A 12,060-nucleotide genomic window follows, 5' to 3' on the forward strand; every position below is an offset into this window, starting at 1 on the left:
GGAATGGGCGCCACGGCGCTCCCCACAGTCCCCCACTGACATCAAACCGCCAAAAAGGCTTTTCTTTGCATCAGATAGTGTGGGATAATCCACGAGGCGTTAAGCCCAAACACGGAGGTTTGTTCTGCAGACCCTTCGGGCCAAAGGCCGTTTCAGGCCGAAACTAGCCATGATATTGTGAACAGGCAAAGAACTTCCAACACCAGCTGTCTGAAGCAATGATTTGATATGGATTATTGTTATCCGCCATGTTTCATACTTTGTATATATTTACTACTCTATTTTGACATAGCATTTGGGGCAATTCACCGTCTCGTTCGGAACACATGAATCTGAGACCGAGGCTCTATCTATACATACTGGCGGCTCTCACAAAGGTCATCACTGAGCATAAACTAGGCCCCTGCATAAATCATAACCGCTTTCATTATTGAACATTTCCACGAATAAGACACTAGACATGAGCGCCGTGGTCTGATTTGTGGGGACGTGCATCATATTGGATTGGCCAAACCCGAAGCATTAAAAGTAAAGAAGCTAAGATGAAGGACTCACGCTAAGTTTTGGCGATTACTGTGGATTTCTTCATTGTGGGGGTTCACCAGTAGTATCAACGATACTCCAACACTAGGCCCTGACAGTATGGTGAAGCCGGTGTTTCAAGATTCTATTACCGGATGCCCCGGGCCTGTTTAATTGAAGGTCCAAATGGCAGCGCGTAAACACCTTGGCGACTGGGAGGGATATAATTTAACCGAACGGAGAAAAAGGCGCATGGTGATCACCCGCATCCTGCGAGTTGCATGTGGTACCTGACGATAGCCCTAAAGATCCCATGGCTTTGAAGACATGTGTCTTTGGCGGTCATGCTTTCTCATTTTGGCTGCCCCCATTAATCCAGGATTGTATGCGGAAAATTACGAGGTTACATCTGTTCAAGTTCACTACTTGTCTATCCCGCAGATTCGATGTGCAAATGGCCAAATTCGTCACGGTAATTTGCCGTCAATATACGGGCCAAGGGTTTACCTGTGCACCAATGCAGGGAGTCCAACCAAAATGTGACTGGACAAACTTGAGGTCCCCGTATATGGTTACGCGACTAATTTGCCGGTTATTGGGCATACGGGCGAACGGCCTCGAGCAGACTAGTGTGCAGGAGAATGCATCGACCTTTAATGATGACTAGTGTCGATCGTTTCCTGCTGCAGTAAGTGTCTTCAGGGCTGAGTTGAATGGATTGGATGTAGAGGTTGCTTTAGGCTAATTATCTTCAGTATTACCTACGTAGGTAGCATTTGTGCTTATATTGATGCGGAGGAATGGCCGGTGCCCCCGATGGGAGAAAGCGCTGTGATATCGATACTGCCTAAGCGATTTTGATGGGTTCTGGTCATACCCAGCTTCTCACGGAGAGACATGCCACCTATGTGGATTGGAAGGAAATGAAGGACGCATGCAATCAATCAACAGGGTAAGAAACAATGAACAGAAGGAATAACAAAAAAAAAAAAAGAAACTCCGATGGGGGGATTCGAACCCCCGTTAGTGCTGCTCGATATCCCAAATAAGGGCTTGAAAGAGCACAGTGATAACCCCTACACTACATCGGAAGACTATGTAATTTTGAGCGATCGGGGAATACTTATCCCAATTTTCTATTGTCATAATTGTCGTAGTTGAGCCTCCAATGAAGGAAAAAAACTCACGTAACTATCTACTACAATCTCAAAATGAAATAAGAGCGATAAAGTCTTCGTAATTGGTGGTGTGACCTCGATTGTTCCGTGTCAGTTATTGATTCTAGTCCAGAATAACTGAACAATTAATGCTTGGCCATTAGGTACGAAGTACAGCAGGATATATATGACAGGGACCACGGAAAAGCAATGAGAGCCAGGACTCTCGAGATATCGAGCAGGCCAGCTATGGTGTTCATACAGAGGAAGCCAGTATATTATTGAGGGCTCCCATCCACGTATAGCCGAAAGCTGCCGTCCTTTCGATTTACATATACACAGGCATATATATACTCTAGATGAGACGCCATTCGACAAAAACAAAGACAGAGAGAGCATAATCTTTGGTTACGCGCTCTTTAGGCATGATTTGACCCGTCTGCTTCAAAGAGGAAGAGGACATATCGACTACAAAAGGTCGTCGATACATTCTGGGAACATGTCGGCCCATGCCTGGTAGGTAGTGTCCCTGGATGAAGTCGTGGTTGCGTATAATTTCCTACGTTTGTTGTATATTTCCTGGTTGTATACATATGTAGAGATATCTCTGTGTAGTGATATACCATGATGTCTCTAAAATTGTTTAGAGGCAGATGTCATATCTATTTCCTTGCCTATAGTATGATCTACATATCAGTATTAACATGCGCAAATAAAAAAAGGGCATAAATAAAAACGAAGAAGAAAAAAAAAGAAATTCTCCGATGGGGGGGATTCGAACCCCCGTTAGCGCTGTGAAAGAGCGCAGTGATAACCCCTACACTACATCGGAGTGTTGTGGAGATTTGGCCCCTACTTGATTAATTGTGCTTACACTGCCCGGTATACTTATAGATTGCCCTATGCCTTAAACCGATGGAAAGGTATTGAACTTCGATGACCCAGCGGGCAAAATTACGCCAAAACACAGTCATTTAGCGATGGATTCTTCACTATAGAGAGTGCAAGCCCATTTCTTTCCGTAGCCTCCAGGCGAGGATTAACTGCCGAGAATTCATTCTTTAGCACTCCCCAGTAGCGCTCCCACCCACGCAAGGCACTCCAGTACAGTTGAACCCAGTCGGATTCGCGACGTTCCCACACAGGAACTCATTCGCGGCGGTGCCATTATCGAGATGCAGGGTGCTGTCAACGATGGTGATGTTGGTACATGGCGCCACGGCACTGCACTGGAGGCTCGCAAACCTTGTCGACTCGCTGGTGCCAGACAGCCTGTCAATCTCCACATTTCTAATCTGAAATTCCGAGTTTGTGCAGTTACCCTGGCCCGGTGCACCGGAGAACCGCGTGCACTGCGAGATGGCGAACGCGGCCCCGCGAAGCCCTGTTGTGGTCAGGTTCGTGAGTTTCATCTCAGATGCAACTGGATATGTTAGCGACCTCTCGATTACTCCCTGATTGACGGTAGGTGGTATGGGAGTCATCCGTCAAACTTACATCCGAGTCCACCGCCACCTCCGTTCGGTGGGTAGCCATTTTGGTCATCGGTCCATGTCTTTATGTAGAACTAAAGGATATCCGAGTTAATATCCTATTCTCATGCCTGCCCGGCCAAATATCATATGGTGTTTGTATCTTGGTCACTCACAGCATGTAATGTGTTGTCATACTCGATGTTCTTGACCGTGATCCGCTCGATCGTCTCGAACTGATCATTATACTGCCCGATACTCCCCATCGCAATGCCTAGACCATCGTAGAACTTGCAGTTTGTGATGGTTATATCGGTGCTGTTGGCCTTCATCGAAAGGCTGTCGTCACCGTTGTAGACGGTCCAGTTATTGAATGTGATATGGGAAGACCGGATAGTATCCGCCCCGTCGGTGTTGGCTATATCAAGTCAGTATTTCCCAGTCAAGGCTGTATTTACTCTGAAATCCTTACAGCTTTGTGCCCAGTTTCCTGTGTTGTTGACAAGAATGCTGTCGAGCAAGACATTGTGAGAGTTAATGATTGACATAGTCCTTTGAAGGTTCGGGCCACCGTTAGCAAGCAAAGACCACAGCATCCATAGGGTTTTTGAGACAAGCATCCGATTCTTCACATACCACATCTGGCTCCTTAGGAAGGTAAGGCCACGAATAACAGAGTTCGTGAGGTTGTCGAATGTCACACCGTGCGGCCGGCCTGGGTAGTTGGATGTGTTTGGCTGTTCTCTGATCCATTGATACCAGTAGTCGCCGTTACCGTCAAATGTGCCTTTTTCATAGCCATTGATGCGGACATTGTTACCACCAATTATCAGAGCTGTTGACTGGTTCTGGTATCCAACATCCATCGAGTTGTTCAGCCAGTAAGGGATGTCAGTGCTCCACTAACAAACGAGGCAGATTGTCAGCAGTCGGATTTGCAGGTGGGCTTGAACACAATGCCCGAAGAATGGAAATGCATACCAACAGCGTTCCGCGGATGTCGATGTCAACATTGTCGAGCCAGGAGATGTTCATGACCGAATTGACGTAGTACGTTGTGGGTTCAAAGACGATCCTTCCATTTTGGCCGCACTCCCTGAACGCTTTCAAAATGGCTGGGGCATCGTCGGTCACGTTAGTTCCGCTGCTCTTGACCACACAGCTGTTCTGATGGCCTTTGGCTACCACAGGACTCAACTGTGCTAACAGCAGCGACAGGATGACTGGAATTGACCGCATGGCGAGAGAAGATTGGACAAAGAGGGGACATAGAAGGCTGCTAAGGGTCTTCCTATCCTTCTTATGAGACATCAATTCAGTCACCTCACCAATCTCTTTTCATCGGTCTATCAGAACCCGAAGTATAAACAAAGATTCGTATTCGCTTTTTGTGCCAATCAACCCGATAAGCGATCAACATCACCCCGCTTTGCACGGAAATGTTGGTGTTATCCGAGGAACCGACGTTGCACGGATAGAAAGCCATTGCTGCAAAACCACGCCGTTTAAAGAAAGATATGCATCGGTGTTCTTAATATCACCAACTCTGTCGGCACCATTTAAGCCGAATCCATTTGGTTGCAACAGGATGGAATTGCGGGGTAGGTTGTCATTCTGAGACATTGCACACTTACGGTCAGCGTGCTGGTGTCAGTGTTGATCTGACAGAGGCCAGAGAGAAGGGGAGAGAAGAGATTTTAAATTCTCTATCTGTGAGAGACTGGCTAATGTACTCGCTAACAAACATGTGCAGACTGACAAACCAGGTATCAATGAGGTCTACCTGCCTGCCATAACAAGTGTGCCAGAGCACGCAAAACCCCTCACGATCCATGAGATATACTGAGACTATAATAGCAGGAAATTCCTCAACTGTTTCCGCCAAATACCCGAAAACGGTATCCCAAGTTTGACAGAGTAAATAATGTGAAGCCAGGGCTTTCCCCTTTGGTGGACTGATTGGTGTTCTGCTCGTCAAAGTTGTGGATGCCCGGAGCGGTTTTCGGATATTTTAATTCATTGTCAGCTTCATTCGATCCGGCGCTCCTCTTCCATGGTCCACAATGGGAAGATTGGTGGATTTGAAGACGACACTGCCCCATACAGCAGAGCAATGAGAGAGGAACCGATGCTTATCTCACTGTGGACGCTGGTTAAGTCAGGGGCTTCAGACAGACTCTTCTCAAACGGGCCTTTTCTATCATTGATGTCACCCAATGCCCGCGGGAGTTGTCGAATCCTGAAAGTTGGGCTTTTCACAAAATGTTTCAATCTCGACGTCTCACCCGGATCCGGTCATAGCTTCCTACTCCACCTGATCGCAGCTGGATCACGATAACTCTCGATGAAGCTAATCATTTCCTCTGATCCTGCAGTAACACCCGTCACCCATGCCTTTTGTGACTCCTGGTAAGCGTCTAGGCTACCAGCACCAGAGGACTCGACATAGTGTCCCAAGAACTGGGGTTGCCTGCAGTTGCTGACTTGTGAGAAATAACTGGCCCGACAATCCAAGTGCGTCACTGCAAGGCTTGGAAAAAGGCAAAAAGGGCTATAGGGGGATGAGGCTCAGATGCTCAATGTGGAAGAGGGCGAGGCTGATCCATGCTTGGAAAGATTCGCCGTGATAGTGACGATGACAGTGCCTGGGGAGGTCGGGCAGCGGGCTTGGCAGGGTAGGGGGGCTACATGCTAGACTCAAAAAAGCAAACAAAAAGGAAACATTGCATGACAGCGGCGAAGCGCGAACCAATATGGACGCCCGAGAGACACCACGAGCCAAATATGGACGCCGTTAACGGTCTCATTACTTATGCAGGCACACTTCCCCACCTGCAGTCCACGAATACCTCAGCCCTGCGATCTAAGAATTCTTACAACTGCCCGGTGGTAGTAATTCTTCAGAACTCCCAATTCGCTCCCATCGACACAAGACACTCCGGCGCAATTGAACCCATCGGATTTGCGACTCTCCACAAGTACGATCAATTGAGATGGTACCGTTTTTGAGGTGCAAGACGCTATTAATGATAGCGCCTAAAGTAAGGATCGGTCCGGGGCCGTATCCTATCACACCTGGAGATCGACATAAGATCGACATACCATTGACATAAGATCGACACAATGCAGCCTGGCATTCTCAGCCGTACGGGACGCCTAACTTGCCTTCGCCTATCACATCTACATATTAGAAGAAGGCCAACAAACTATATCCTAACGGCCCCAAGTTTGCGTGGATTAAATAAGGCGCAACATGATCCTTCTTTAGGAAGAACCCACTTAGCTATAGGGGAAGCCTATCACATCTGCAGATCACAAGCAGGTCAGCAAACTACATCCCCGTATCCCCAGGATTGCATGGATTACATGGACTATGCATCCAAAGCCAAGGATGGCTGTGATGTGATTGTTGGGGCCAGAAAATGGTATAACTTCACTCTCACAAGATTCCAGTCTTGGCGAGGTACAGTCTTCGAATATAAAAAGGGACTCACGACCCATCTATTACATCCAGACATCAGCCTGATTCGCATCCAATCAATACTCCTATTCCACAATACATTCTCACTCCACTATCAATTCCACTTTCTCAAGCAACCATGCATTTCGGAAAGACCCTCGCACTCTTCTGCCTCAGCCCCGGGGCTCTGTCGTACGTGATCACCGCGTACCGAGGCGACGACTGTACCGACGAGTCCAAGAGCGTCAATGTGTGGGACAACACATGCAGAGATACCAACATTTTCCCGACCAAGTCCATCAGAGTCGACACATACGGAGGTCGTCACCAGAAAGCCACCTTCTTTACAGCCAACGGATGCGGTGCTGCTGTCAGCGCACGGTACGCTTGGTGGGCGGACGGTGGTGACAGTGAATTCAAGCAGGGGGCGTGCCTGAAATTCGACCAGGAGATTCATGCCTACGGCTCCGTTTCGGCTTAGGCTGAGACGTGCGTGTAAGTCTTTACATCCAAATGTTGCCACGGGAGTAGAAAGAGGCTCATACTGCTATAATAGAACCAGCTCGCCATCTGTGTGATGACTCCATGGAGGAATGGAGGTTATAAGGGACGTCTGGAAGGATATTCGGTTTATACGGAAGATACACAATATCACTTTCTTTAATGTGTGGAACGTCTTTGAATCAAGGCTTTATAATCTGGTCTGTAGTCAAAGTAGTCTTTTGAGATGTGTTAATGTTGGTTATCCTTAAACTTCGTGCCAAAAGAACCAGTCCAGAAGTTGGCTTACAGAGATACTGGTGCGATGATGTTGCGAATGAACACTAAAGCTATTAATATTTGGCATTTTCTCAAAATGATATGATACAAACATGTATTCATCGATTTATGGTTCAACGGCAGTAAGCATTGCGAGTGTGTGCTATCGATTGGAAGATCAGATCTTGCCATGAACATAGTTCCGGGACTCCGTGAAAGGCGGATATCGTATTGAAAGGATGGAAATGGACGTAGATTGTTCGGAAAAACATCAGGGTAGATGACTAGTATCACCATGAACTCGGGATTTATTCCTTCTTATTCATTCATGCTGCATGCGGTATGGGCTTCTGTCACGACGGCCCATGAAACTGAAGTACCACGTTGGCTCGCCGTGGCTGATGCGGCAAGTTGAGTCATACACTCGTCTGGTACCGAGAGCCCAGTACTCCGAATTCTCGTTTGGGTGGTTCTTCATGCAATCCAGACACAGGCCATCGAAATAGCCTTCAACCTGTCTTCGTGCATACTGCACTATGGGTTTCCAGGAGCGGGAGCACACGCTGCATATCTGCACCGGTGGCTGCCTGTTTTTCATCTTCATCTTGTTCTCATCAAAGGCAGCCAGTCGATTGAGAATCTCGCGGACACAGTTCTTGTGTATGTCACTATCCAACGGCCTCACCCCGATTCTATGCAGTTCCCTCATGTAAGAAAATATGTGTTCCGCTGCGCAGGCACAGCGAACACGATCAATAGTCACATTTACATCTTCGAAAAGAGGTCTTTGGAGAACTGTTCGGAGCCGCCCTCTAGCTGCGTTGAGTTGCTCTTTTACGAGTTAGCACCATTTGATCTTAATGAGTGAGCGATGTCAACTTACGCATGACGATAGCGGGCATATGCATTGGTTCGAATGATGGTGAGTCTGTTGGGGCCAATTCCGTGATATGGCCCGCGGTGGTGTAGACAAGTCTCTTTGAAACATGCTGGAATGCTTTTATATGATCAAAGAAATGGCAAGGAAACAGCAACTGGCGGTTGAAATCCTCATCTTCCCAACTTTCAGGTCGTTCCTCTCGAATGTATTTGATCCAGCGCGCAAACCAGTTCCTTAACTTCTCGGGGTCCAGCAAGTACTTGTTGCAGGCCTTGATTGTGTACCAGACATCTGCAATGGAGACTGACTCTGGCTTGATGTCGACCCCATGAATCGACCCCAACATCACTTCCATGCCTTTGATTGTGTCGCCTCTCAGAGTGGGCTTGTGGTTTTCGGTTCTTGCCCACCGAGACGAGAAGCTTCCTTTAAAGTAAGCGCTGCTTTCAATTAACTTTGAGCGATCAACATGAAAAATGGCTGTTTTGGTTCTGTGGTCATCGTTGTCGCTCGGCTCTTCAATGACGATGATTGTCACATCACTCGGGCTTGCGAACAAGAAGCTCATATTGGCCGTGAGAATTGAGGAGCAAAGAAAGAGTAGAGTCGAGATAGTCGAAGAGTCTCAAAAGAATAGAGAAGAGTTAAAAGAAAAAGAGGGAGGAGATGGCTGAAGGAGGAGAAAAGAGATGGGAAGAGGGAAAGATCTGAGGAAGGAGCTGCCTGCGCAGAGTCAACAACTTCTCTCCTCACAAATGCTTCCTCTTCCTCTTCCTCTTCCTCTTACTCTCCATCATCCCTTCCATCAGAAAAAAGACCCTGAAATTGAGACAGACTTCAAAATGCCTTTCCCTGACCCCTTACTAGACAGTTACAACTGTCCGGCCCTTTTACGAAACAATATGCACACAGAGCACGTCCTCAAGAGCGAGTCCCAGGAGCTCAAGTTCCCACCTTACACGAGCGTAAGTCTATATGGGGAGAACCAACTTCGGAAATTTTTACTGATTGCATTAATAGAACTCTGCTGGTCAAATCATTGTGGGCCGTGGCGAGGTCTTTTGCCGTGTGCCGAGCTATCAACAATACAATGTCAGTGCATACACCAACTCCGAGTTGGTTATTAATTGAATGCAGAACCCTATCTCTGCCACCGTTATTCGTCAACACTTCATAAGCCATGGAGTTCAAGTCGCCACGGATGCCTCACAATTGAAACAGGCCCAGGAAGATGCTGCTGTTCAGTGGTACAAGTCTGCGCAAGAGGTTGAAGAGAACGACTATGATGAGGATGAAGAGGAGGATGAGGAGGACGATGAGCACAATGATGAGGATAAGCATGATGAAGACTACGAAGATGATGGGGACGAGGAGGATGATGACGATGAGGACTAAGATTAGGTCTATTATGACGATGAGAGAATACCGCGGCACAGCAAAGTCCTCCTGTCGGCAGACATTGCCTCTATTCCTACGTCTCCGTTGAGAATTGCCGCATATGCTCTGAACTTACAAGTCATTTTACCATCGAATGAAGTGGATCAACGTCAATCTCACTCTTTTAGAATAGGAAGTGAGCCTCTGACCTCGAGAGGATAAGTGCTATTGGGGTTCATGGGCCAGTAGGAGGCGGCAAAATACGAGTATTCTGACATCTGGTAAAACCGTTGTGGTGCTTTAAACAAGCTGAGACTCTGTTCCAATCGCAAGTTCCCTACTAGTCTTGCCAATAATAGTCTCGATCCTGATTAATGGTCATTGTGTCGATAGTATGAGCTCGAGATACGCCACCACCCCCTCCAGGGCTGTTATGGGAACTGCGCTTTGTATTTTATCTAGGACCTACAGGATTAACATGTTTCATTCATGTTAGACACCTTCTAGTGATAGCACAGACAAGCGTTGAAAGAACCTATGACACAAGCGTGAAAACAGCCTTTGCTTCTGCCAGGTTTCTGTCGCTTTCCTAAACATGCAATATGGCTAACTGCATGAGAAAATAATTAAAAGTTTCACCTACGCCTTTGGCGTTAGCTTGACCTGATGTGTTACAAGTTTATTCATATCAATACTCTTTCTCCATATTTAGGTATGGTATGAATAATGGTTTATACTGGCTACGCAGAGTAGAGCATCAAGCTACCTTAGAAGATTCCTACCCTAAAACGTATTCAGTAGTGTGATAATAATGCTTTTGTTCTGAACATTTTCCCTGGTCATAAATAGGCGTGTTAGTTCTCTTCAGGATAATCAAAGGAATTGATTGTATTTCCGGAAAAGGCCCTATTATTGGGGAGACCGCCTAGATTATTTTGAAAGATGTTTTTAGAGTCTCTTTGTACTGGTATTTGATTTCTTTGAGATTAATTTCAGCTTACTGTCTTACTACAAATATATGATTTTAGAAGATATGATTGATTAAACATTGTTCACTTCTAACAAAGAAACAATCATGCCAGGCATACATAATGCAACTCTCATACAATCAATGAGGCAAAACAATGAATGTTTATTCAAGTTTGAATACACCAGTCATAATGAGTTGAATAAAGAATTGCCTATTCATTGTTGGATTTTCGCCATCTTGGTTATATTTAAGCTCTCAAGACACCGAGAGAGACGGAGATTCCCTTGAGTCTCTTCAAACCCATCTGATATCAAATCCACCAAGATGTTCGACCAGCTGGTGCTTGGGGCTGTTTTTGCCAGCCTCAGCAGCATTGGTCTCTGGCATTCTATTCCGTTGACCGGAATCAGTCCTTCCAACTCTTTCTTCTGGCGGGGCCTCAACTCCCTCGAAATTGCCTACTCCATTCACGCATTGCGCCAAGTTCATCCTTTCGTCTTCCCCAATGACGATGCAATCTCAGAGCACGACCTTCTCCTACAACTTTCAGTCGATGCCCGACAGTACGAAAATGCCAGGCTGGCCCTGCAACAATCGGCTGAAGCCGTATCACTGCAAATCAACATCCCAGGAGTCACAGTGACAACGCTAGGCCCGAGTGATACGGCAATACCAACCTCGGTCTATTTGAACGACGGCTCGGCATCTCAGCGCACCTACGAGGAACTGCAGCAGTTCATCGCAGCCCAGGATAGCTCGGTGTACTACATCGTCATGGCTGTTCTCGTTCTGGCTATTCTCACAATACAGGTAATGGGCTTTGGGATGTTGTATAACGTCAAGAGTCAAGTCGAGGACATGCAATACGACTACTTTGACCGAATGGGCGGCGTCCAAGAGCAGTTCCACACCTTGATGATAGAGATCCGCGAATTCCGGAGAGAAAATGGACAAGTACGACATGTTTTCGTCCAGCTAGCGGAGTCCATCAGAGACTCCTCGGCCGATGTCCAGCATTGTTTGTTGCATCTTGTTGGCGTCATGGAAGACAAGTACACGTCTGGGTTGATCACTATGGAGTCCAAGCTGGACGAGGTCAGTCAGCAACACCAAACACTGATGAGAAATACTGAAAGTTTCCCTCAGATCCCAAGACAGTTGGCTTGGCTCAACATACTAATGGCGAAGAACTTGTCCGAAGACCTGCCCGACCCGGGAGTGCATCTCGAGCAGCCCAATTTGGATTTACGCAAGAGCAAGAGCTCTAGCACCAACGGAGCTTCCACTTCCAAGGGAGCTATGGGTCTGAAGAATGGAAAAGGAGGTGTAGGTCAGTACAATGGTCAGGGATTGACCTAGGGCATGTGAATATCCATTTTGTATCTGTAACATAGCGCGTTTTATGACCTGCTCATCTTTTCTTTGAACATGCGAAATTTAATCAGTTGAACATTCATTGTAAT

The 12,060-nt window shown here is 46.8% G+C and overlaps 5 protein-coding genes across 5 annotated transcripts; 3 read left to right on the top strand and 2 right to left on the bottom strand.

Annotated features, from left to right (window-relative positions):
* Positions 1–2,740: 2,740 nt before the first annotated feature.
* Positions 2,741–4,390, bottom strand: N7519_002212 (putative exo-polygalacturonase; the record flags this gene model as incomplete). The annotated part of the gene is made up of 5 exons (XM_057288990.1): positions 2,741–3,102; positions 3,177–3,246; positions 3,328–3,569; positions 3,624–4,053; positions 4,133–4,390. The coding sequence occupies 5 exons, from the start codon at positions 4,388–4,390 to the stop codon at positions 2,741–2,743; spliced, it is 1,362 nt and encodes a 453-aa protein (XP_057150192.1).
* A 2,360-nt stretch (positions 4,391–6,750) lies between these two features.
* N7519_002213 (uncharacterized protein) lies at positions 6,751–7,092 on the top strand (the record flags this gene model as incomplete). Its single annotated transcript, XM_057288991.1, has 1 exon — positions 6,751–7,092. One exon carries the CDS (start codon positions 6,751–6,753, stop codon positions 7,090–7,092), a length of 342 nt encoding a protein of 113 aa, XP_057150193.1.
* Positions 7,093–7,692: 600 nt separating this feature from the next.
* N7519_002214 (uncharacterized protein) lies at positions 7,693–8,818 on the bottom strand (the record flags this gene model as incomplete). The annotated part of the gene is made up of 2 exons (XM_057288992.1): positions 7,693–8,201; positions 8,254–8,818. The coding sequence occupies 2 exons, from the start codon at positions 8,816–8,818 to the stop codon at positions 7,693–7,695; spliced, it is 1,074 nt and encodes a 357-aa protein (XP_057150194.1).
* Positions 8,819–9,092: 274 nt separating this feature from the next.
* Positions 9,093–9,645, top strand: N7519_002215 (uncharacterized protein; the record flags this gene model as incomplete). Its single annotated transcript, XM_057288993.1, is given in 3 exon segments — positions 9,093–9,215; positions 9,271–9,369; positions 9,388–9,645. 3 exon segments carry the CDS (start codon positions 9,093–9,095, stop codon positions 9,643–9,645), a joined length of 480 nt encoding a protein of 159 aa, XP_057150195.1.
* A 1,276-nt stretch (positions 9,646–10,921) lies between these two features.
* On the top strand, positions 10,922–11,956 carry N7519_002216 (uncharacterized protein; the record flags this gene model as incomplete). Its single annotated transcript, XM_057288994.1, has 1 exon — positions 10,922–11,956. The coding sequence occupies one exon, from the start codon at positions 10,922–10,924 to the stop codon at positions 11,954–11,956; it is 1,035 nt and encodes a 344-aa protein (XP_057150196.1).
* Between the last annotated feature and the right edge of the window lie 104 nt (positions 11,957–12,060).

This window comes from Penicillium mononematosum (assembly GCF_028829835.1).
Source record: "Penicillium mononematosum strain IBT 11891 chromosome Unknown utg000002l:1.0-8112719.0:1.0-8118358.0, whole genome shotgun sequence".
NCBI lineage: Eukaryota > Fungi > Ascomycota > Eurotiomycetes > Eurotiales > Aspergillaceae > Penicillium > Penicillium mononematosum.